Source organism: Anthonomus grandis, chromosome 2 (assembly GCF_022605725.1).
Source record: "Anthonomus grandis grandis chromosome 2, icAntGran1.3, whole genome shotgun sequence".
NCBI classification, from domain to species: Eukaryota; Metazoa; Arthropoda; class Insecta; order Coleoptera; family Curculionidae; genus Anthonomus; species Anthonomus grandis.
Genome location: NC_065547.1, coordinates 7,239,811 through 7,263,657, shown reverse-complemented (window position 1 = coordinate 7,263,657; position 23,847 = coordinate 7,239,811). Strand labels below are relative to the sequence as shown.

Genomic DNA, 23,847 nt, shown 5'->3' with positions numbered 1-23,847 from the left:
TTGATAAAATAGTCAAATTTCATCAAAATCATCAATTGTCTAAGAAACTTCTTAAGACGCCATCACCACCATATTACTTTAAAAAAATAATTGTGCTTCATATACTCAACACCAAACTGCCTTTAAATAAAATTCGCTCAACTTACTTTTCACGTTCCTCCATTTCAAGCGGATTATTGTCTGCTCAGAGTCAGCGAAAATAAAAACGAAATCAGTGTTAGTGCACACAAAAAATAAAAAAAAAAACGGTTATTATATATACATATATATAAAATATATACTTATGCTACGTTATTTAATACTGTCTAAATGTGATATATTTAAATCGGTTCGGAGGATTTAAATAGCTGAGCTTCCCTGAGACACTGAAAAAAGACTCACATTTGGTGCCGGCCCTTTTTCTTCTGCACAAGATGATGATCACTATGCAGATGATGATGACGCAGATAATGATGGCGATGATGCTCGCTATGATGATGTAGAGGTTCTCTTTGGTGAGGCGTTTCCACCAGGGAAGGATACCTAGGAAGAAGAATAATTGAATATTATTTAAAAGGAGATTGTAATAGATGTATTGCTATCAATGAATATTCTTGGAGTAAGTGTTTTAAAAACTGTTAAGGAATATTCTTATTATTAATTGACACTGCTCGATTCTCTATGTCCTTCTAATGTATTATCCATTCTTTCACTTCTAGTAATTCAAGTTCAATAGCAAATTAAATGTATTTTTCTTAAATCTGTACTACAAATATTTCTTTTCTTATTTATTCTTTCATTTCTTTTACTAATTTTTTTTTGTTTTTCTTTTTTTTCCTTACTTCGATTACTTACAGAATATTCCAAGGAATTTCTTATATTATAATTTCTGAATTAAACAGTTTTTATATTATACAAAAAAAAATCAAGTATAATTTACAGGAAAATAACATGTGAAGGACCGGAATTGCTTATAAAATGACACAGAAGACCGTAAGTTAATTAGTATTTCTAACATTAGGCAGACAAACCTTAATAAGAAGAGAGCTTATAAAAAAAATTAAATTAAGTCCAAATTACATGGAAATAAGGTGTGACGTACATGGACAGCTTATGAATCTATAGAGAAAACTGTAAGTGAATTAATCTTATAAATTGACCAAAAAGTCTGAAACACTGGAATTTGTGCTCGAAAATCAAGTCCAATTTATATAAAAATCTTCATAAACTATTTAAACGTTAACAGAAAAGAACGCTGGTAAATCAGTCTTTTTGTTTGCATTTTCAGAAATAATTTTTTTTAATATGAAAATCTGGAAATGTGGATCAAGTCCAATTTATATGAACATAAAAAAAATTGCACAAATCAATTTAAAATTAACAGAAAGTAAATTGGTGATAATTATTTATTTTAAGATTGTTTATCCAAGCAGAATCAAGTTCAATGTACATGGAAATTATAGGAAAACCTATGAAAAAAATGAAGTTAAGTCTAAATTACATGGAAATAAGATATATCATGCATAAATAGTCTTTATATCTATAGGGAAAACCGTAAGTAAATTGGTCTTATAAATTGACTAAAAAGACCGTCGGTTAGTGTGAAAGCTAAATACAATTCTGTAAATCTGGAATTCGTGTTTGAAAATCAAGTCCAATTTATATTTACAAAAAAATCTCCATAAACTATTAAGGTCTTTAAATATTCACAGAAGAAACCTCGTAAATTTTGTTTTTTCTATGAAAAATTAAAAGTTTATTAAAAATTAAAATCAAGTCTAATTTACATCGAAATTACAAAAAAACCAAGTCGAAATTACGTGAAAATTAAATATGGCGAAGATGGAAATCTTAAAAATCTATAGAGAAGACCGTCAGTAAATTGAATTTTTTTTCAGATTGATTTTTTCAAAAAAAATCTTCATAAAAAAAGCTAAATCGAGTGCAATTTACATGGACATAAGATAATATTTATTATGTATGTAAAAACCTTATAACTTTGTAGGGAAGATCTTAAATAAATTCGTTTTGTGATTTAACAAAAAAAGGAAGATAGTTAATTTGTCTTTTTTTCAGTAGCAAGTCTGAAAATCTGAAATGCATGCGTAAAAAATCATAAAAAATATAAATCAAGTTCAATTTATAGGAACGTAGAAGAAATATTGCACAGATCATTTTTCAATGTGCAGAAAGTAAACTGGTCATAAGTGAGCTAGTAATCATTTATTTTAAGAATTATAGGAAAAGTTGTAAGTAAATTGGACTTATAAATTGGCAAAAAAGACCGTTAAGTAACTAGACAGCTAAAGTAGGTTTTAAAATCCGGAATTCAAGTTGAATTTATATCAAAACATAAAATATTAAGTCCAATTTATGTGAAACTATTAGGAAATCTCTAAAAACCATGAACTAATTGACAGAGAAAGCCCATTAGTAAATTAGTCTTTTTTTATTTTCAGAAATAATTTTTTTCGTATATTATAAAAGTCTGAAAATTTGGCAATCATGCTCTAAAAATCATAAAAAAATGCGAATCAGGTCCAATTTACATGAATATAGAAAAATATTGCACAGATCATTTTTAAATGAACAGAAAGTAAACTAGTCATATGTAACTAAACTAAACTAGTAATTATGTATTTTAAGAATAATTTTCCAAGCGATGTCAAGCTTGAAAATGTATAAAAAAATTAAGTCATAAATAAGTCTAAAATTTAGAAACTTAGGAGGAAATGTTCATGAATCATTGTTAAATTAATAAAAAGTACCATAAGCTAATTGGTTACTAAGTTCAGGCATCAAGCCCAATAATCCAGAAGGAATAGAAAATGGCCTCAAATTTCTGGATGAATAGCTTTAAAAGCTTAAAATAAAAATAACTTTAGATGCCTGGAATATGTAAGAAATTAATCTTAAAGTCAAAGAACATAGGAGGAATAATATAAAATTGCTTTAAATGATGTAATAAATCAACCATTTCCACTGCCTTAAGGGAGTGGCTTTAAATACCTTAATTAAACTGGAAATGTTCTCTAAATGTTTGGAATATATAAGAAACAAATTTAAGTCCAGGAATAGAAAGAGTGTCAACAATCCAAAAGAAATAGAAGAAACCAGATACGCTATTAAACTGACCTCAAAGGCCTCGAAAAAAATCAGAAATTATTCCAAATGTTATGCCAAAGGAACACGGATGAAATTGGTTAAAAAGTCCAGGCATCCAGGATGACTTTAAATGCCTGGAATCTGGAAGAAGTTAATTTTAAAGTTAAAGGAAACAAGTATCCCTACATAAGAGGAGTAATAAAAAATGGCCTTAAATGCCTGGAAGAAACTTAAAAGTAGTTCAAATGTCTAAAATACATAAAAATAAAATGAAGTAAATCCATCATTTCAACTGCCTCAAAAAATGGCTTTAAAAATCAGGAATAAATTTAAAATGACTTTAAATGTTTGGATTAAGAAACATGACTTCAAAATTTAAATATTAAAGAAAACAATGATTTTACATAAGTTCATAAATAAAATAAGCCATATTTTTAACTACCTCGAAGCAATGGCTTCAAACGCGTGAGATAAGATGAAAATTAACTTCAAATGTTCGAATTATATAAGGAGTTGCTTTAAAAATTCAAAGAGAGGCCAGGCCGGTACAGTACAATCCTAAAAATACAGAAATTGGCTCAAATTTCTCTTCATTTCTATCATTCGGCAGACAAACCTCAACAAATGGGAAGCTTATAAAAAATTTAAATAAGGTCCAAATTACATGGAAATAATATATAACCTACATGAATAGCTTATAAATCTTTAGGGAAAACTGTAAGTAAATTAGTTATACAAATGGACAAAAAAGACCGTCAGTTAATTAGCAAGCAGTCAGTAAGCAGCAAGCAGTCTGTTAATCTGGATTTCTTGCACCAAAATCAAATTCAATTTATATAAAAATATAAGCAAATCTCGATAAACTATTAGACTATTTATATATGGACAGACTATTAAAAGAGACTATTTAAATATTGACAGGAAAGACCGCTAGTAAATTAGTCTTTTGTTTGTATTTGGAGATTTTTTTTTCTCTAGTACAAATGTAAAAATCCGAGTCGAAAGGAATTCGAAAAAAAAAAAAATTTGGCTTGGAAATTTATTAAAAAAATCAAATGAAGTCTAATTTATATAAAAAATATTTAAAAATTTCATTAGTAAATCGGTCTATTTTATAGTAAACTGGTATTTATTTATTTTAGCAGTTTTTTTCCAAGCAAAATGATGCTTGGGATTCGTAATATAATTAATTCAAGTTTAATTTACCGGAAAATAACATGTAACGTACAGGAACTGCTTATAAAACAAAACAAAAGATCGCCAGTTAATTAGTATTTCTAACAGTAAAAATAATTTTTTCTAAAGGAAGCCCCAACAAATAATAAATCTATGAATCTAAAAATTTAAATCAAGTCCAATTCACATAGGAATTATAGGAAAGCCTGTAAAAGAAATTAGATCAACTCCAAATTATATGGAAATAATATATGACGTGCATAAAGAGATTTTAAACCTATAAGGAAGACCGTTTGTAAAATAATACTTTGGTGAATCTTAATTGGAGGTCTGAATTTAAGTTTAAAAAGTAAAAGCACGTCCAAAATGAGAAGAAATCTGCGTATACATCTATAAGTCTTAAATCTCTGTTTATACTTATAGAAAAGTCGAATCAAGTCTAATTTATATTAAAATATTTTAAAAAATCACGAACAAATTCACAGAAAAAATCGATAGTAAATGAGTTTTATTTTTGCAATTTTAAAAATAATGTTTTTTTATTTAAAAATCTGAAATTGATACTTAAAAAGTCTTAAAAAATTTGAATCAACTCCAATTTATATGACCATAGAGAGAGAATAATAATTTAATTTTGAGGATATTTTTCCCAGCGATATCAAGCTTCAAAATTTATAAAATCATGTCCACTTTCTAGAAAATTAGAAGGAATTCAATATGATTTAAATATATTAATTCTTTTTAAGTATATTGAAAAGAATTAAGTTTAATTAACATGGAAATAAGACAAAATGTACAGGAATAATTTATACATTTATGAAGAAGGTCGTAAGTAAAAAGGCCATTTTTTATTTGTAGATTGATTTTTGAGAGTAGATGATAAAAAAAAAATTACCATTTATAAGTGGACAGAGAAGACTGTTACTTAATTGGTCTTTTTTATTTTCAGACAGATTTCTTCAAAAAAAAGCGTAAAAAGAAATATAAAATTTATGTCTGCCAATACGTAAAAATATTCAAGGCAACTCCAATTAACAGGACATAAAGGACAAATTTACATTAACATTTTATTCGTCCGTAAAAAAGATTGTGCATTAATTGGTCAAAAAGTCAGCCAAAAAAATATCAGTTAAGCTTCAGAATTCATAAAAAAAAGAAAGCCAAGTCCAATTTATCTGATAGTGATGTACAGAAATCATTTATAGTTTACTCAGAGAAGACCGTAAGTTAATTGGTCAGTTTTATATTAGGAAATATTTGTTCCAGTAGTTTGAGACACTAAAAGACTAAAAATTTTATTAAAATTTTAAGTCATGTCGAATTTATAGAAATTGAGCGTCTAATGAAAGGTACATAAATCATTGTTAAATAAATAAGGCCGTAAGTTAATTGGTCTTTTTATATTTAGGAATAATTTTTTTTAGAGAAAAGGCTGATAAAAACGTTAATTTATTTTTCCTAAAGTTTTTTTCTTAAAATTGGCAATTAAGCTTCAAAATTCATAAAAAATTTAAACTAAGTCCAATTTATTTAAAAGTGATGTACAGATCGCTCAGACAAGATCGTATGTGAATTGTTCAATTTCATATTAGGAAGTATTTTTTTCTGTACTCTAAGACACTAGACGATTAAAAACTTTATCATAATTTTAAGTCAAGTCCAACCGATATAAACCTGAAAGTCTCATAAAATGTACATAAATCAGTGTTCAATAAATAAAAAGAAAGACCGCAAGTTAATTGGTCTTTTTATAATCAGGAATATTTTTTTTAGGAAAAAAGCCGGGAAAAACCTTCATTTGAGTTTAAAGGCTTAAAAAAACTATATCCAATTTTCCTGACTGACATCTGAGAGGAAATATTTGTATACAACCTATAAATCGCTATAGAAGATCAGAAGTTAATTGTTTTTTTTTTATATAAAGTTTATATAAAATTCAAGTGTGACAATTAATATAAATATTTAAATCAAGCCTAATTTACATAGAAATTAAAGGGAAGCGAATGAGAATATAAAACTCACGTCCAATTTACCTGAAAGTGATAAAATAAATTACAGTTAAGCTTAGATGTCTTAGATTACTAAAAAAATATGTCTTAATATGTAATTCTTAATTAACTTACGGTCTAGTTAATAAAGAATTGCATATTAAAGTATATTTTTTTAGTAATCTAAGACATTTAATTATTAAACATTTCATTAAAATTTCAAAATAAGTCCAATTAATAGGACAGTCACAATTTAGGTAATCCTTTCATAAATGCGTAACAAAATCTGTGCGTTAAATGGTCAATACCTTTGACAGAAAATTGGCAACTAAGCTTGAAAATAAATAAAAAATTTAAATCAAGTCTAACTTATCAGAAAGTAAGGATTTCTGTATAGGTACTTGGGTTGGGCTGTATATCTTTAACAAATCTCTTAGGGAAGATTGTAAATTCATTTGTCGATTTTATGTTAAAATATTTTTTAAATCTGGAACACTTAAAAATTAAAAACCAGTCCAATTTACATAAAAATAATAATAATTTTTCAAAAAACAAGTTTGACAAAAACTTGGAATTTAAGCATAATAAATGTAAATCTCAAGTCAATTAAAAAATAAAATCAAGTCCAATTAAGTTACGAAATTCTTATGACTGTGGGTATTCAAACAGGAACAAATTCACGTACCTGCCACATCCATTTCGCATGGCTGTTTATCACTGAACCCGACCGAATTATTCGCAAAACACTGATACGTTCTCTTCGTGTCCACGGTGGAGTCAAGGATCAAGTAACTCTTAAGTCCGTCCGTTTGGATGTAATTGCTGTCCACTAAATTGTACGTTTCATTGCCCTCTCTCACCTTCCAGAAAAAGGACACTTCTTGGGGATTTGCTTGGACGGTACAGAGCAGAGCCGGACTGCTGTCTCTCTTGGTACGGGTTATCGAACACTCTGGGGCATCTGGAAAATCGAGTTTTTATTTAAGTAACACAGAAAAATTTAATTAAAACTATTTCCGTTATATCCGGAGGTGTTGACCGTTTTTCTCTATTTTAAATAGTCTTGAATCTATAACCTCCACTAATGAAGAAAAAACGTTTTTTTCAGAATTCATAGAATTTCACGTAGAATCCAAAAAGACTGGGGGTTTAATTTAAAATAACGAAATTAGCAATTAATTCCGTTATATCCGAAAGTGTCATGTCAGTATCAGTCAGGTGGCCCTTGAAAAATTAATACAAAAGAAGTGAAGACCGTTTTTCTCTACCTTAGATAGTCTTGGCTCTATAATTAAACTAAACTCTATGTAACAGTAAAAAAATTACTTTTTTTAAAAACGCAAAAAGAAAAAATAAATCATTTAAGATAATTACATTTTGCGTTCATTGAAATATCTGAACTAAAAAGTTATTTCCTTACTGTACCTAATTTCAAAAATTTATATTAAATTTAGGCATTTTTTAGGAAAAGCAAATTATTACGACTTTGAGTCAAATGTATAATAAAAAACTAAAAAATGCCCTCAATTTAATATAAATATTAGAAGCAAAATCTTGTGTAAAGACAAACATAAATTAATTTCATGAAATAAAAATTATTTTTTTGATAATAAGACTTTTATTACGACGGTTTTACCATTTGACGCATAGTATACAGGGTGTCTCACGACAAATAGACGCAATCGATATCTCAGAAGCTAATTTTTCAAAAATTTTGAAAATTTGGCAACATGGCAGAGTCGATGGGGGCCACACAACTAAAATAATTTGACAGTTGTGACGTTTTCGGTTATACCGGAAGTAGGTGTTAACTTCGTTATTTTAAATGGAACACCCTGTATATTTTTACATTTTTGGCTTCCACGTGAAATTCTAGGTATATTTTGTGTATAATGTTTTTTACCTAAGTGTAATCGTTTTTGACATATTTTTAATTTCATGTGAAAAACTATGTTTATAAGCCCTAACATAAATAAAATAATAATAATAGTGTAAAAAATCTTGGAAATATAAAAAAACATCCTTTTTTTAAAAACATAGAAAAAAGGAAAATTAAATGAAAACTGACTGCAATACGAAACCATACATCCTAATACTTACACATCACATTAAAGTAAACCACATCCGTCATAGCCCCGTGCTTATTATACCCTTCACAAATGTAAGTTCCAGAGTCTGACCGCACCATGGGACCTAAACGAAGTTCTTCGCCGTTTTCCTTCGCTTCAGCCGTCTGGTTCCTCTTCCATCTGTAATTTAAGTTCGGATGTCCTTTGCCCGTACACTTCACGGGACTCGGTGCTTGTCCTTCGACCACGTTCACCACCTTGGTGGACACCCGGACGTCTTCTGGTGGATCTATAGTAAAAATCAAGTTAATATTATATTCTCATTAAAGTTAAAAAAAAAAACTCTTATATAAGACCGTAAAGTACGATAGTATGAACTTTATTAACATTAAAATTGTCAATGAAAATAAGTCATGAATAAACTACGTGGTCTGTAAAGATAATTCTTCAGTTATATTAGAACATAAAGTCGCTTTAATATCGCGGGAGTACTTATTAACTGCGAACCGAGTCATTAAATATTTTAGAGCGTGAACTTTCGGCATTAAGAGATTTCGACGGGACAATAAAGGAGTGTTAACTAGTTTTAAGGATTTTCTTTATAAAAGCGTTTTACTAGAATATAATATTAGTCATATTTTAGTGGGAAATTGTTCACAAGTGTTCAGTTGATACAATGATGGATATCATCATTATCAAGAGTCTTATAGTACTTAATATAAATTATTTAAAAGAGAGCCAAAAAAACAAACTTTCATGGTTTAATAACAATATAAATTTAAATATATTACTCAAAATTGTACAGTATTGTTATAATGTTAATGTTTGTGCCCTAAGTCACAAGTGACTTACTGAGACACAGTATTTCAGAATACAATAATAATTTAACAATAAATTTGAGAGCTTGTTATAAAAAGCAAATTAAATTAACTTAGATTAAATTTGTAAAAGTAATATTTAAATTAATTCATTCTTCTATTCTATCAATAAATAATATTTGCAAATATAACAGTAAAGGTAGCTTTAATAAAATACTTTCATAGTTACACCTAATCCATTCGGTTATGCGTATATTAAACAGTTTTTTTCTTATATCCTTAAAAGCGTGTGGTATAAAATTAAAGATTCTTGGTCCCACATAAGAAATATGACGTTGACAAATTGTAAAATCTACCTTAGTCAAAAAAGCATGTTCTCTCGTGACAGATCTAGTAATATTAAGGCGTTGGGGTAAAGTCTTATGAATGTTTTTATTATTCGTAAAGTTAAGAGTGCTCTTCAGGTAAAGTTCTTTTACAGTGAAAGCACCACTTTCCAAAAACAAATTTACTGTTGGTTTTTTTTGTTTCGTTCTTTATTTATTATTTTTAGTATATATTTTTGAGTGATAACCAGGTTTGTTAACATTATGTTGCACGCACTACCCCAAATTCTTATACCATAATTTAGAATGGATTCAACCAGAGCCTGATAGGCCAATAACTCACGAGGCATAAATTCGCGTAGTTGCTAAAACTTATAAATTGTTTTCCTTATCTTCTTAGTTATGTAATCAATGTGCATATTGTATCTTAAATTTTTATGAATATTAACGCCGAGGTATTTTCCGTACGAAACTGGAGAAATCTTAGAATTACAAGTACAATTTTCCATTTGATTTGCAAAACAAGGATAAGTATGTATTGTTAGTTCCACAGGTTCTTCTTGTTGGTTAGTGTTATAAATCGAGAAATTTATAAAGTGGGTTTTATTACTATTGAGGGTTATAAGACGCTGATTTGTCCAAAGGTTAATTAATGTGATTTATTTCTTAGCTAGCTTTTCCACTTCTGACCATGATTTTGCTTTTAATAATAATATTAATTATAATAATAATAATAATAATAAAATAAAAACTAAACTGAATGGTAAGAACATGATTAAAGCGGTTTAATACCTACGCTATCTCTGTCTTAACGTATTCTTTTGGAGTCATTAGGTGGACAAAGACTAATATAGAGGAGATTGAGAGGAAGACCAGAACAAACCTCACGAAGTTTCGAGCACACCATGCTCAGTCAGCCATCGAAAGACTTACTCTTCCCAGATCCAAGGGTGGCAGAGAACTAACTAATATTTCTTTTCTCTTCAAAAAACAAATAGCAGATCTTCAGAAATACTTCCTCACTATGAGGGAAACCTCTTCTCTTGATAGAGCAGTGGTGCTAGCGGATAACAGATACACACCCTTGAATCTCCGTGCAGGTATAGCAGAACACATTACTGTAACAAGATCAGAGCACACAGCCATTAAAGTTAACACATGGAAGCAGAAGGCAATACACGGAAAGCATCCTCACGAACTTAATGCCGAACATGCCGATTATCAAACGTCGAACTACTGGTTGACTCGTGGAGATCTATTTCCTGAAACTGAAGGCTTTATGATGGCTATACAAGACCAAGTGATTGCTACAAGAAATTACTTTAAGTACATTACTAAAGATGAGAAAGTAGTCGACGATCGATATAGAAAATGCCTGCGCGTACTGGAGACAATTCAACATATAACATCAGGATGCACATCTCTATCAGCTGCCGAATTATCTGCACCGACATAACTGTGTGGCAAAAATTATTCATCAAGAACTGGCAAAACTTTATCATGTAATTGGCGAAACTTGCCCCTATTACCAGTACAAACTAGAAACTATACTTAAAATAGACAACTTTTGCCTCTACTGGGACAGAACTGTTTTGACCGATAGGACGCTGACTTCAAACAGACCAGATATAATCCTAATAAATAAAGCCCAAAAGAAAACCTTTCTAATTGACCTAGCAGTGCCAAATACTAATAATGTCCTAGAAAGGACACATACTAAACTTACTAAATACGCAGATCTAGCTCACGAGATAAAACAACAATGGAGGCAAGATAATGTATATATACTTCCTCTTGTTATTTTATCCACTGGAATTGTCCCTTTAACACTGTCCAAAAACCTTAACGCTTTGGGTATTTCTTTTTTTTTTTTTTTTTTTTTTTTTTATTCATAATACGGGAAAACCCCATTAACTGTAAATTTTACAAAGCAATAATATTTACATAAACAACTCTCATAATCTAAACCTACTTAAAAAATTAATACTAAAGTAAAAAACACCTATACTACATATACTAGAAACAACCTTAATAATTTATATGCAAGAATGTAAATACAAAATTTTATGCACAATTATGAAGTAAGTGATCTCTTTAGATGCATTAAGGAACTTATGTTAAACACATCAATATTCGAATTGTTTAACAAATTCATATACCTATCCATAGGATTGTTAATTCCATAGGATGTTCTGTGGATTGGAATGTTAAAGGTTACATTATGGCGCAACCCGTGATGAGGAACATTAAATCGTATGCGACCCAACAGATCAGGGCAATCAATAAGCCTATTAACGATCTTATATATAAAACTAGCACCAGAAATATTATGGCGTTGCGACAGTGTCGGAATAGATAATTGACTTTCAATATAAGAATAGTCATGGTTCTCAATAACAGTTAAAGTTCTATGAGCACAATATCTCAGAAATTTATGTTGAACTCTTTCTAAAGCATCGATATGAATCTGGTGGTATGGAGACCAAACTACAGAGCAGTACTCCAATTCTTCCTGGACTATTGTCACTATACAGAAATCTGTTATACTGAATATATGCAACATTGCTCGAAAGTTCCTAAATCTACCACAGAAAAATTCATCTTGCCTTTAGGCCCATGAAATTGACAACACCGCTATCAGCGAACTAAAACAGAATAATAATAATAATAAAAATAATAATAATAATAATAATAATAATAATAATAATAATAATAATAATAATAATAATAATAATAATAATAATAATAATAATAATATATGATATCGGAATGAGGTTTGGGCTGGATAAGTGTCGTATTAACAACATTATACGAGGAAAGATGCAGCCGGGATCCTTCGAGATGCAGGATGGCCAAACTATAGATGCCATGGAAGAGGGTGATACATACAAATACCTGGGAATGGTGCAGGCAGCGCGAATAGACCACCGAACAATGAAAGATAAACTCTTTGCTGAGTTTAAAACAAGAGTAAAGCACATAGTGAAAACGAGCCTCAACAGTAAGAATCTATTTAAGGCGTTGAATACGTATGCTTGTACAGCACTAACATATTCCTTTGGAATTGTGGGATGGAGCAAGACGGACATCCAAAACTTGCAACGGAAGTCACGAACATTATTGACTAAGGCTCAAAAACACCACCCTCGAAGTGCCACAGAAAGAACTGCCGATTCCAACCAAGACATCAGGGAGGTAGAGGATTGGCAGACATTGGCAAACAGTTAGACCGACAAATTTCAGTTCTGAGAAATTTCTTTCATGAAAAGGCTAGATCGTCTGCTCTGCACCGTGCTATCTGCGAGGTCGATGACTCTACACCTCTGAAACTGAAGAATCGCGAAATCGAAAGTCACCACGTCACTGATGAAGAAAAACATCGATCATGGGCATAAAAACCACTGCACGGGAGACACGTCAACGAGGTTGGCCAGGGACATGTCGACACCAACGCGTCGAACTACTGGTTAGCTTCGGAACAACTGTTTCCCGAAACGGAAGGTTTCCTCTTGGCCATACAAGACCATGTTATTCCAACTAGAAACTACTTGAGGTGCATTATTTCGGATCCTTCAGTGCAGAGTGACAAATGTCGATATGGATGCCAAGTGACAGAATTCATCCAACACATAACGGGAGGATGTCAAACGTTTGCCCAAACTGAGTATAAGGTACGTCATGACTGCGTGGGAAAAATACTGCACCAAGAACTTGCAGTTAAACTGAACCTCTTGAGGACGGACAAAGCCATATTACAATTATACTCCAGAGCCAGTTCTTGAAAATGGCGCGTATAAATTGTACTGGGACCGAACTGTTCTCACCGACCAAAGAACTGTCAATAATAGACCAGATTTTATCCTGGTGGATAGGCGACTAAGGAGAACCACGCTGATTGACATTCCTATACCTAATAACAATAACCTCCAAGAAAAATACAACGAAAAGATCATCAAATATCGAGATCTTGAAGGGCAAATCAGTCGGCAATGGGAGATGGAGCATGTTCAAACAATTCCAATAATAATCTCATCAACTAGACTTATATCAAAAACCCTTGTAGAGAACCTTAAACAACTAGGACTAAGTGAGCACCACTACAAAAACATGCAAAAAGCGGTGCTACTGGCGACAGCACGGGTCGTCAGAAAGTTCATGGGTACAGAAGACCGAACACCATCCAGGGCCCGACAACTTGGAAAGGGTCCCCTCAGAGCTTAATCCTTTTGATATCTTAGAAATCTGGGATAAGTGAATATTCCCCGTAAAACGGGAGTGTGATTGCCGCAAGGCAAAATTCATAATAATAATAAAAATAACACTGTATACAAAAAAAAGCAGTTTTTCAGCTTCCAGTCTTTACACAAAGAAAGGCCTGTTGAAGCCTTGAATTGACAAAATTCTATAAATAACGGTATATACATTGGCACTGCTGGTAAAATATTGGGACAAGAAAACGCTATAGAATATTTAATAATACTTTACGGAAATTAGCACTATAAAATTTTAAACACTAGATACTATTAATATAAATTAATACATAATAAGGACTAAAAAAATTATATAGTATAATAATAATAATCATAAATCTAAACTTTTAGAAAGTTTTGTTTCATATAGTTTTTAAAACACCCTGCAGATCCAGCAAAATCATATATTTTAAATTTGTTTATGGTTGATGCGATTAAATATGAATATAACTTCTTAAAAAGTTGTTTTTTATGATTTGGCACTGTTAAAATGTATTTTTGAATATTTAGATTATGAACATCTGTCCGAAATCTAATCTTATTATACAAGTAGGGCTTTTAAATGTTATTATTTACGTTATTATGTACAAAAAAAATAAACACGCGCTTCTACGTAGCTGCAACAAATTTGTGTAATTTTATTTACTGTTCAGGGGCAATTAAACAAATAAGTAATCCCGAAGGAAGCTTCTATCCTAATCTACAAGAATCTGTAGAAGTAATACGAAGTTTTTTACCTAGTAGTGGATAAAAGCCTAAGTTCTTAAGTGAGGTTATAAAGGTGCACATTTGTTTAGAATGGTGTTATCAATAAGTGATCTTGACAATACTAAGTCAATATTTACGGATCAATTCCTCAAATCTACAGTCGATAGAGTGTTTACTCTTGTCCCAGAGAAATTTGAGGAGCGTATTCAACAACAGGATCAAATTATTAGTGATTACGTAAGTAATTTAAAGGACGCCAATCAAAGAACAGAGCGCGTCCTTGATAATCAAGAGCAGATTTTCAGGAACATTAACATTAGGGTATTTGGAGTATCTTACTCAGAAAACGAAAATATTTGTACCAAAATGTCAGGCATATTTCAAAAAATGAACGTCAAAAATATCAACGAACGAATGACGAATTCATAATGAGTTACTTATTTTAAACTTTTTTACTTATTTCTACATTGATTTTTAGTACCTTCTTCTTTTTTAATTTTTATTCTTTCATAATTGTATTTGCTTTGATTCTTCATAAGATAATATGTATAAAATGTAGTGGATTTCAGTGATATTTGACGTTTTAAAGTTCATATTTTTAGTCAATAACGGTACACGATGTTGGAGACATATTATATTTTATATTTTTATTTATGTTAGTGAGAGTCAGTGTGTAGTTTTTATATTTAAATGAGGTATGTCTTTTCTGTTAATTAGCGTTTTGTTCCTTATTAATTAATTTTGATAATTTTATTAGGTCTGATGATGCTTTAATGCGGCGAAACGCCTAACCTTTTAATAGACGCTTGATTTGTGAGACTTTGATTTTCAGTATACTTTCTCCTCTTTTGGTCATATATCTAAGTCTCTTTGAGAATAATGGATGATTATTTTGAATGACTAGAGAAGTCTAGAAAGAATCAATCAAAAATAATTTTTAAGGTCCTGCGTCTAAGTCAAACTCTATTTTTTTAGCTTTTTTTTTCAACATATAAAAGAAAGGCTCTTAAGGGTAAAAATTAAAATTAAAAAATCCCATTCCTCCGAGGCATATCATACTTACAGTCGACGGCGATTTCGATCGTCGAACTGACCCCGGGTCCGATCTGATTCGATTCGCTTTGACAGGTGTAATTCGTGTTCGGTGCGGTGCGGTTCAGCTTGTTGCCCGGCCACGCCGTCATATTCCATATCTGGAAATTAAAAGGAAACTTTTGAGCTGAAAACTGGAATTTTGTCGGTCGGTTAATTGCCCCGGCCAACTAAATGGTTTTTGATTATCCAGGGTTGTCGGAGCGAGCGACGTTTGCAAGTGAAACTGGCGAAACGTTTACGATTTGTTTGAGAACTCGATTTCGTACTGATCGGGTTGTAAAGTAATTATTAAAGTTTTTTTTTGTGGTTTTTTCCACATCCTTCACTCACTGACTATAGTTTTTTCAGAATAAGTATTTTTATATTAAAGTATAAATCGTCTTTAATTTGGGCAGTTTTTATGTACAAAAAAAATCGTCTAGCTTCCATATTCATATCACTTATAAATTGATTGAAAAAACTGTCAACTGTGGTCCTCTTATTGGCAAATTGCCTTTTCCAAAGAGAGATCTTAAAAATTATTATAAAATTCAATTGTTAAAAAATAATTGCGAAAAAAGAAAATAGGCAAGATGTTATAACGTAAAAAAAGCGTTATGTGTTTTGCTCTAGAAAATAATAATATCGTTTATTTAGCATAATAGCTACATACAAAAAACGGGTATCAAAAAAGTATATAAAATACTACAAAATACATAAGGCTGCAAAGGGAAAAAAATACAACAACCTTAAGAAGCAGGATAAACTAAACATTAAAAAGTGATAAAAACTAACCTAGATTAAAAATGGTAAGGACAAATAAGTTTAAAATTGTAAATACAATTCCAAGATTAAAAATATAAAATGGTAATTTTATATTTATAATCTTGGAATTGAGCATTTGACTGGTTCGACATCTATTTACCAGAATAAAATCTGTACGATTTCTTGTATTGTATTCATGTACATCTGCGAATAGTCTTAATTTTTGACAAATATATTCGGGTAGAAGAAGTTTCTTTATTTTAAAAATAAACAAGTATACATTAAACATAATTCTTTGTTTTATAGATAGCATATTTAGGACATTTAACATAGACGCAACAGGAGTATAACGATCACATTTCAATACTAATCTCATGGCTCTGTTTTGTAATATTTCCAGTTGGTCCACTTTATACTGAGGCAAACCAAACAGCAGCGCATAACAGAATTGTAAATGGGGAGGTGCAAGGGCGTTGTATAGCTGGAATATTTTGTTTGCATAGACAAACTTTTACAGATTCGTGTCAGAAATCGTACTTTTTTCGAAAATTGTCTTATAATGTATGAAATTTTAGGTTAGCATCTAAAATCACTTCCAGATACTTAATGTCTTTTCCATATAAAATTGTTTCCCTATGTACAATAATCCGCACATTATTCATGTCAGCTTGACAAGTTTTTGATTTCTTTGCAAAGGCGCCAAATTTAGGCTTGTTTGTATTTAAGCTTCATTTATTTATAAAGAGCCATTCGAATAAATTAAAAAGGTCACCGTTCACGTCTGCCTGCATCTCATGTAGGTTCTATCCTACTACATACAACATAGTGTCATCTGCAAATAGACTTATTTTACACTTTTTTATTGCATGTACCATATCGTTGATATAAAGGATGAACAATAGAGGACCTAAGACGTTCCGTGGGGAACACCATATGCAACGTTAAGAATTTCTGATTACATTTTTATATTTTACTCGTTGGACCCTATTACACAAATAGGATTTTAACCAGTCTAAACTCTAAAAACCTCTAATTCCTAACTGTTTCAACTTGTTAATCAAAATATCTCTATCTATAGTTTCAAAGGCTCTTCAGAAATCTAGGAATACCGCCAAAACCATTTCACCAGTATCAATGGTTCTGAGAAAATCATCACTTTTTCAAATTTTTAAATTTGCCTTAATTTAACTGGCAGTTTCTGAGATTCTAATGGTTACCCTTGATTTTTGGGTCACTCCATAAATAAATTGACAGAAAAATTAGACCAAACGGAGAACTGGAAAATTATTAATAAAATCGGTTGAAAAAACCCGTAATAAAATTGAATGTCAATTTAGGTTTGTATTAAAATTCGTTGCCACGATCGCTCTATATCGCTATCTTGGCAATTTTATTCATTTTCAAAGGCTCAGCATGCCTTTATTAATGATAAAAATTTAAAATTGAAGAATTATTAGAAGGGCTTTAGAAGCAAAAAGTCCTTAATTTTTTTCTGCAAGTCCTTAAGTAAAATGCATGTCACCTTATTCACTGTCGTAAAATTTACAATTTTGTATCAAATTTTACCACTTACTCTGATAATATTAATTCTATCTAGTAATCTAGTAACATTTATCGCCTATAAGAAAAAAAACTTAAAAGTTATGACGCTTCATCATTACACAGCATATTAATTATTTTCATTTCATTACCTTTACGAGAGCATTTAATGAAATTATCGCGTTTTTTTTCAAATATTGAATACCATACCATACGCGAATATTACTAGAGAAAATAAAAAAATTAGTTTTTGTACCAAAAAAAAAATATTTCCATTCATAGTGGGTACCAAGTAAATTTTAAAAACAGTCTCAATGAACTGAAGAAATAGTGTTTGGTTTTTATTTTTTTACGCCAAAACGGTGCCTTGTATGAAAGTAAGTCTAGAAACCAAATTTGCTCCACAATAAATGAAGATTTAAAAAATATTTTTGGGTTTTAGAAAAATAAGTGGCGTACCATTTTTTTATTTAAAGATTGTCAGTTCAAACCCCGTACGAACGTCACTGTTATTAGATTTCCCAAAAATAACATTTTCTTATGAAATAAAAATGAAGACGCATAGTATATATTAGTCTAAGGTTCTTTGATTTTTTAACTCCAAATATACAATATTATATATACAAATATATAATATACATAATATAATCTGTATATTAGACGCAGTTAAACTTATTTGACAACTTTTCTGCTATGGGTCGTCATGCATATAATTTTTGAAATATTTATTAAAGGGTAATAACATTTTATTTTAAGGCAAAAAAGTTCAAATTTTTTTATTAATCGATGCTGAAATCAATACTTTAAATTACATTTTACGAGGTGTCTCAAATAGAGAAAAATTTTGCTCGTAGCACACATTTTTGTTCATAACTCAAAAAACCACCGGACTAATAAAAAAAGTAATAACCAAAATTGTAAACTAGAATTTTTGCTATTAAAAATATTTCTTGACAAATTTTCAAAATTTGTATAGTTCCTAAGAAAATCGACTCTAAAGCTTGGCATGACAAGAAGAAATAAATGTTGCTCACACTAAACACGTAGTGGGTTACAACCTAAAACGAGTAAACTGATGAAAGAAAGTGTAATAATCAATGATCCACATTTATTAAACCCTGTAATGGGACGGTACTTAACATGTTAGATGTTGTATTCTTTGAGAGTTTGCGAATATGTTTGGGATTCATGAAATCCACCCCCAGAGCGGCACTATTAGCAGAGGCATCCCTGATAGACTTGGAACACAGAAGAAAACTTTTAGCTATGAAACTGATATCAAAGTTCGTAACTATTACAAATCACCCCATCACACAGCTCTTAAATAATACTAGAATGAAGCTAATACATAGACCGGAATTCTGGCAACGGGATAAAACTCCCTATTTAATTCTGGCATTTCAGGAGTTTCAACCATATATTAAATCAATCAGTAGAGGAACAACCTTCCCATGTTACGAATGCAACTTTAAAATACTGACTACACCCCTAAAATTAATTAACCTGAACATAGGAAAAGGCGACATTTCAACAAGGCAAAAATTCATTGGAAGATCAAACAAATTTAAAGAGAAAGGATATACTTTTATTTTTTCCGACTCTTCTAAACAGGGTAATAGGGTAGGGTTCGGAATATCCATTCCCAGTTTAAATTACAAATTTTCATCAAGGTTACCAGACTGTCTCAACATCTATAAAGCGGAAATCATTGCAATTCATGATGTGGTAAAAACTGCAAAAGAAAAACAAATAAAGAAAGCTATCATCTTTTCGGATTCATTGAGCGCAGTTACAAAACTCAAAAGTAATCTTTTATCTGCAAGGATAGAACTAATTAGTACAACCAATAAAAAGGGCTTTGACATCCAGCTTGCCTGGATACCGGGTCATGAAAATATACTGGGAAATTCAAAAGCGGATACTTTGGCGAAGATTGGATCCAACCTAAATGTCCCCAGAAAAATGCTCATTGACATTAACGATATTCTTAAGGTACTCAAAAATAAAATAAAAAATAACTTTTCAAACAAATGGAAATATTTACTTGAGACTAAACATTATAATTATAGTAAAATACAATTTAACTTCCCCCATAAAAGATGGTTTGCCAATATTAAATATGTAGACAGAAGACACATCACCACCATTGTCAGAATGCGAACTGGTCATTGTCTTATTAACTCACATCTATTTAAAATAAATATCAAAGATGATCCTTTATGTGACTGTGGAAGGTATGATGACTTAAATCACATCCTATTTGAATGTCCATTAAATTCTAGACAACATGGACATGTATACAATTTTTATTGAAAGAAAGAAATTATCACCATTATCCATCCATGATATACTTAACACTTCAAATAGCGAAACTATAGAAACAATAAAAGCATTTCCTAAATAAAAATAAAATCAAACTTTAAAGCTCAACCTGCTTATTTCCCGCATAATCCTGAATCCTTAGTTGTATTAGTGATATTTATGTTTCCTCTCTTGCCTTTGTTGTTGTACTAATGCCCTTCATTTTTCGCGTTTATTAACCAATCATAGAATATCAATATATTTTTCTTTTTGTTTTCTACGTAAGCTAAAAAGTACTTATAGTCTCAGAATAAGTCGGGAGATCCCTTAATGGTTCCGAGACAGACGACAAGGGACCTCACACAAATCGAGCTGGCAATTGCCTTGCAGCAAAGCCATCAAAAAGAACAAAAACAAAACAAAGTGTAATAATCAAAATTGTAGATTGGAAGTTTTTCTATAAAAAAATTTGATAGTTTCTGAGAAAATCGACTCTAAAAGTTAGGTTGAGTAAATGGAAATTTTTGAAAATTCCAATTTTAAAAATCTGAAAGAAAACGAATTTTATGAATGTGAAGCGCGCTGAAAATTTTGGGTTTTTGAGCAATTCGAATCTAAGAATTCTAGAATGTCCTGGACACATAATTATTAAAATTATTATTGGAAAGATATTCAAAATTTCCAGATTATTTTAAATTTCGAAAATTTCCTGATGAGAAAATAGAAATCAGCCATTCTTCAAATACATTTTAAAAAAAAAAAAGGACATTTCTGAATTTAAAAAAACATAATTTTGCCCTTGTTTCAGAAGTTTAAAAATATAATTTATAGAATTGTTATTGGTAAGAATATAGGATAAGTTTTGAAAAAAAAAATCGAAATTTATTTTTGATTCCATAGGTTTCTAGAAGTCTTTTTGTTGTGATAGACGTCAAATATTGCCAGATCTTTAAATCCATTTTTTAAAATTTCAAAAAAATTTTCAAATCCAAAAATAAAAAGATAAAAATTTCAGGTTTTCAAAAAATTGAAATTCAAGAGTAAACAATTTTTAAAAACTTTGTTTTTTTATGAATTTTTCAAATTAAAAAAAAGAATTTTTGAACCCTGAGAATGCAGAAAGTTTTTATTTTCCGAAGAATTAAAATCCATATGTTAGACTAATGAATTTATTTTTTCAAAATGTCCGGTATTTCGAAAATATTTCCAGAATATCTCTTAATCGCCATTTCCTATCTTATGCCTCCATAATTTTTGCTTTTGTCTTACAAAAATTGTATTCAGGCAATTTTCAAAGGCTCAGACGTAGACCTGTTATTTATGAAAAATGGAAAAAGTAGTTATTGGAAGGATCATTTATATTTCCAAAATTATAAAAGTTTAAGTTAACTTTCAAGCTGTTGAAGAAAATTGGAAAAAATTACTTAATTAAAAAATATTAAAAAAAAATCAAATGCCTGGAATATGTAATGAAATAAATTAATTTATAATTTAAAATACTTTATTGAATGTTCTTTTTCAGACAGTTAATTTTTTTTTCTTTTCAAGGAACTTAAAAAAAGTTGTTCATGTTTGATTTTTTAGGCATTTATATTTTTTTCCATATTTTCTCTTTCACCTGCCACATTATTAAAAAAACGTGAAATTTGTAGTTAATTTCAGGCAGTTGGAAAAAATTAACTGCCTGGAAAAAACCATTTTATATTTATTCTTGGCAGATAAAAAAAAATATAAAAAGAACCCTAACTCCATAAAAAAGAACAATAAAAATCAAAATTTTTTAAACAAAAAAAATTTTTAACTGCAGCTGATAAAAAAGTAAAAATGAAAAAAAAACAGCTTTAAATAAAAATTCGATTGTCTGAACTGGAAAGACAGCTTCTAGAATGAAATTTTCTCGAGAATTGTAGTATTTTTAGGACCTATTACTTTATATAAAAGAATTACTAGTTCTTTTCTGAGCTGTTGTTTTAGAGCCAAAATTGTTAATATATTAATACAATAATTTTTGCCATTTTCGAAAGTTCAAATAAATACTTAAATAATAAAAGAAACTCAGAAATAGAAATTTAGAGTAACTATTCTTTATCTAGGCCGAATTGTACTAATTTTAATGAATTCAAATAAGTTTAGTAAAAAAGTTATGAATATTTATGTAAATATATATGTAATATATGAATAGTTATATAAAAGAAAACAAATTACTGAAAAAGTAATTTGTTTTCTGACATTCTTTAGGACCAAAACTAAAGTTTATAGATAAAATTTTTATTCTAAGGCTCAGAATTAAGGAAAATTTTTAAATACTGAGGAATTAGTTTATTTTGCCAAAATTGTACTACGTGAAGCCCTATTTCAGCCTTAGAGCACTACATAGAGCTATCTTAGGACCAAAATAAAATCTTCGCTAATTTTTAAAAGCTTGTTGTAAGTGTAAAATTTTAAAAAAGCAAAATGTTAGTTTGAGAATTCGCTACCCTCATCGCCTTATATACTAAATAGTGCTAATTGCTCCAGAATATATTTCCAATTTTTCCTTTTGTATCATATACAAAATAAATGCATCAGATCCTATTTAGGTAATTAATATTTTTTCTAAATTTAAACGCGTCTTAGGGCCGTAGTGGCGTAGTGACACATTTTCGGACATGGGTTCCCATACTCCAATGGATTCTACTGTTGCACTGAATAACCCCTAGAAGTTCTGAAACAACCTGTATTTCAATGCAAAGGCCTTTGCTCACCAGGAACTTATGGAAACTCTTGACCCTTCGAACCCTGTAGAACAAGTGAAATCCTACACTATCTATTCTAAATAAGGCTCTAGCCTTAACAGTTTTACCATCAACTTGTACCAACGAATAGTTGCACACTTAACCAACACTTACCAAAGTGGATTCGATCGATTCGAACATGTTCTTCTGAAGATCCGGCTCATGGATCACGGTCTTATTGTAATACAGGGGGTCGTTATCGAAATCGATCAGTTTTCCATTTTTCTTCCAGACAATTTTGCATAATGGAGAACATTCCACGCGACACGTCAGGTTTATTTGCTCGGCAGAGTAGAGGATCCCTTGATAAGTTTTCCAGCGGTCGAACAGTGCCGGAGGGGCTACAAAAAATTTAGTCTTTAAAAGGGACCCACTTTTGTTGTTTATCTTAACAACTAAAAAGAGTGTGTTGTTGATATGAAAGTGTACTAATAAAGTAAGTGTGTTCCTGAATTACGTTAAAATATTTAACCTGATTATATACAAGCTTACCGTTAACATTCACAAACAAAGTAGCAGGTTCGCTTTGTCCTCCCTCATTAACCGCGATACAAGTGAAATTGCTGTTCGTTTCCAGACCTACGGGGGCAATTTTCAATTTTGCCGATGTGACTTCGGTCATTTGGTGGGATCCGCGGTGCCAGATGTACGTTACGTTATCTGGCCGACCCGGCGATTCCACTTTACATTCCAAGTTCACTTCCGCCCCTTTTATTACTTTCGTGGGGTAGGAGCGGATTTTTGCTGGGCTTGGCGGATCTAAAACAGAGACAGTATTAGTCACTTCGTAATTCATTGGGATTCTCTATAATTAGTTGGAGATATAGAGGGTCATTTTTAAGTATGCTTAGAAGTAAAGACAATTGTAATGGTTGTGTATGGATCACATAAATTGTTGAGAGAGATATGAATAAGTAGGTAAAACATCAGACTACTTAGATAAGTTGAACCAAAATAGTGGGGCGATATCTGGGT

General features: G+C 30.4%; 1 protein-coding gene across 4 annotated transcripts in view; it reads right to left on the bottom strand.

Moving 5' to 3' along the window:
• LOC126750284 (titin) overlaps positions 1-23,847 on the bottom strand; it is a 1,176,889-nt gene that overhangs the window by 47,861 nt on the left and 1,105,181 nt on the right. For 3 of the 4 annotated variants that reach the window (XM_050459851.1, XM_050459854.1, XM_050459852.1), the window contains exons 12-18: positions 23,365-23,631; positions 22,987-23,213; positions 15,483-15,612; positions 8,349-8,606; positions 6,934-7,209; positions 382-522; positions 147-180 (exon numbers count right to left, since the gene is read on the bottom strand). In XM_050459851.1, the coding sequence (XP_050315808.1) occupies positions 147-180; positions 382-522; positions 6,934-7,209; positions 8,349-8,606; positions 15,483-15,612; positions 22,987-23,213; positions 23,365-23,631 (1,333 nt within the window). The remainder of the gene's footprint in view (positions 1-146; positions 181-381; positions 523-6,933; positions 7,210-8,348; positions 8,607-15,482; positions 15,613-22,986; positions 23,214-23,364; positions 23,632-23,847) is intronic. The other variant, XM_050459853.1, reaches the window with a different exon arrangement.